The sequence below is a fragment of the Bison bison genome, unplaced genomic scaffold, assembly GCF_000754665.1.
Source record: "Bison bison bison isolate TAMUID 2011002044 unplaced genomic scaffold, Bison_UMD1.0 scf7180017864516, whole genome shotgun sequence".
NCBI lineage: Eukaryota > Metazoa > Chordata > Mammalia > Artiodactyla > Bovidae > Bison > Bison bison.
The window spans coordinates 6180461-6182171 of record NW_011495069.1 but is presented as its reverse complement, the minus strand read 5'-3'; the positions used below and the strand labels follow the sequence as shown (position 1 = coordinate 6182171).

Here is a 1711-nt window from a genome sequence, read left to right as displayed (position 1 = left end):
TCCGATCTGCGATGAGCCCCACGGAGCTGTGGTCGCCGGGCCTCAGCAGCCCCCAGCTCTGCCCGACCACCACCACCTACTACACCCAGCTGTACCCGCAGACTATGCCTCCCGCTGCGGCGCCCGGCACCTGCCTCGACGCCACCCCCCACGGACCGGAGGGTCAAGCTGTGCGATGCGTGCCGGCTGGCCGGCTGCCGGTAATGCTGGGGACCCCAACCTACCCACCCACACCCAACGCTTAGCTCTCTGCTTTTACGGGTGTGGGAAAGGCGGGAGGGGCGCCTGGGACCTAGTCTAAGTGAGTCTGGGGAGGCAGAAGGGTTGCTTTCAGCTTCCAGAACAACCCATTGCCCCAGTATCTAAGGAGAAGAGTCTTTCCTTTTCAGACTTGGGATGAAATGAGCTTATCCACTGGAGTGGAATACAAAGAACACTGGAACAGGAGTGTGGAGACCTAATCCACGCACCGTGCGACCTTGGGGAAATCTCTGGAATCAGTTTGCTGTGATTCATTCATTCATTGTTTGGTTCAGAAACCAGTACTTGGCACCTGCTATTGTCCAAGCACAGAGCTGAGCCTGGGGATACAGTGGGGGCTTTAAAACAGGAGGAGGTCTCTCAGATCCAGCTGGGCTGAGACTCAATTTACCATCCAGCCAACTCTTTCCCAATTATCTGCACTGGGTACCACCCCCACCCCCCACCCCCAGGCCCAGTCTTCTGTCCCAGCCAGCCAGTGGCAGGTGCAAGGTTGGGGCAGCCCTCTGAGGTTCCTTTGCAGATGGAGTGTTCCTTTCTCAAACCCCCAGGCCTGTTGCCAGGGAGGGCCCAAAGTGTGGTGGCACCAGGCACAGGGTGTGTTTTGTGGGAGTGGAATTCCTGGAGCCCATGCAAAATGAAACAACTATAGGGTGGGGATAGAGTGGGAAGAGCCTTGGGGAGTGGGGGTGGTAGTTGGAGAGCCTGGTTTCTCATCCTGATTGCCACTAATTCACTGTGTGTCCTTGAACAAGTCAGCCCGAGTCTGGGGTTCATTTTCCTTGTCTTGAAAATCTGTGTGTGTGTGTGGGGTGGGGTGGTAGCTGTGGGACTAATTCACCTCAGTTCTCTCCCAGCTCAAGATCCAGGGTTTTGGAAGCAGGATCCGGGAGGGAAAATGGTGGTGTTATAGGTTACTTTCTTGAGAGAGGTGAATCAAGTTCAACTACAGAAAGATAACTCCCTCTGCCCCAGTGCCTCTGATCTAGAGGCACTGATCAGACCTGTGTCAGTCTGCAGGCTTAGGCTCCCAGGCTGCAGGCAGAGCCCCCACTTCCTGCTTCTGGAATCCTGCTTTGCTCATGATCAAGGCTTTAAACTTTCAGAGCCCCTTCTTGTACATTCTTTCCAATTAGGAGGAAGGAGGCAGGAGTACTTTTCCTATTTTTACAGGTCAAGCACTCAAGGATAACCAGGAATTTTGCATCTATCTCTTGATCAGTATTTTACAATCTAAAACAGTTTTGTACCCTAGGAAGTAGATGGTGTTAGCAGCTCTGTGTTGCAGGGGGAAACTGATGCTTGGAAAGGGGATGTAATCTGTCTGAAGTTATTAGGGAGATACAGTCTCTTCTCTGCTTGACTTTCTCCAGTACCGTCTGACTTAGGAGCTGGGTGCCCCCAGGGAGGGGCTCAGTGGCAGGGCCCGGCTCTCCCCCTGCCCGCTGCT

The 1711-nt window shown here is 54.1% G+C and overlaps 1 protein-coding gene across 1 annotated transcript in view; it reads left to right on the top strand.

Annotated features, from left to right (window-relative positions):
- The first annotated feature begins 11 nt into the window (after positions 1 to 11).
- Positions 12 to 1711, top strand: part of E2F2 (E2F transcription factor 2) — a 21718-nt gene continuing 20018 nt past the window's right edge. The window contains exon 1 of the mRNA XM_010830034.1: positions 12 to 200. Within this exon, the coding sequence (XP_010828336.1) occupies positions 12 to 200 (189 nt within the window). The remainder of the gene's footprint in view (positions 201 to 1711) is intronic.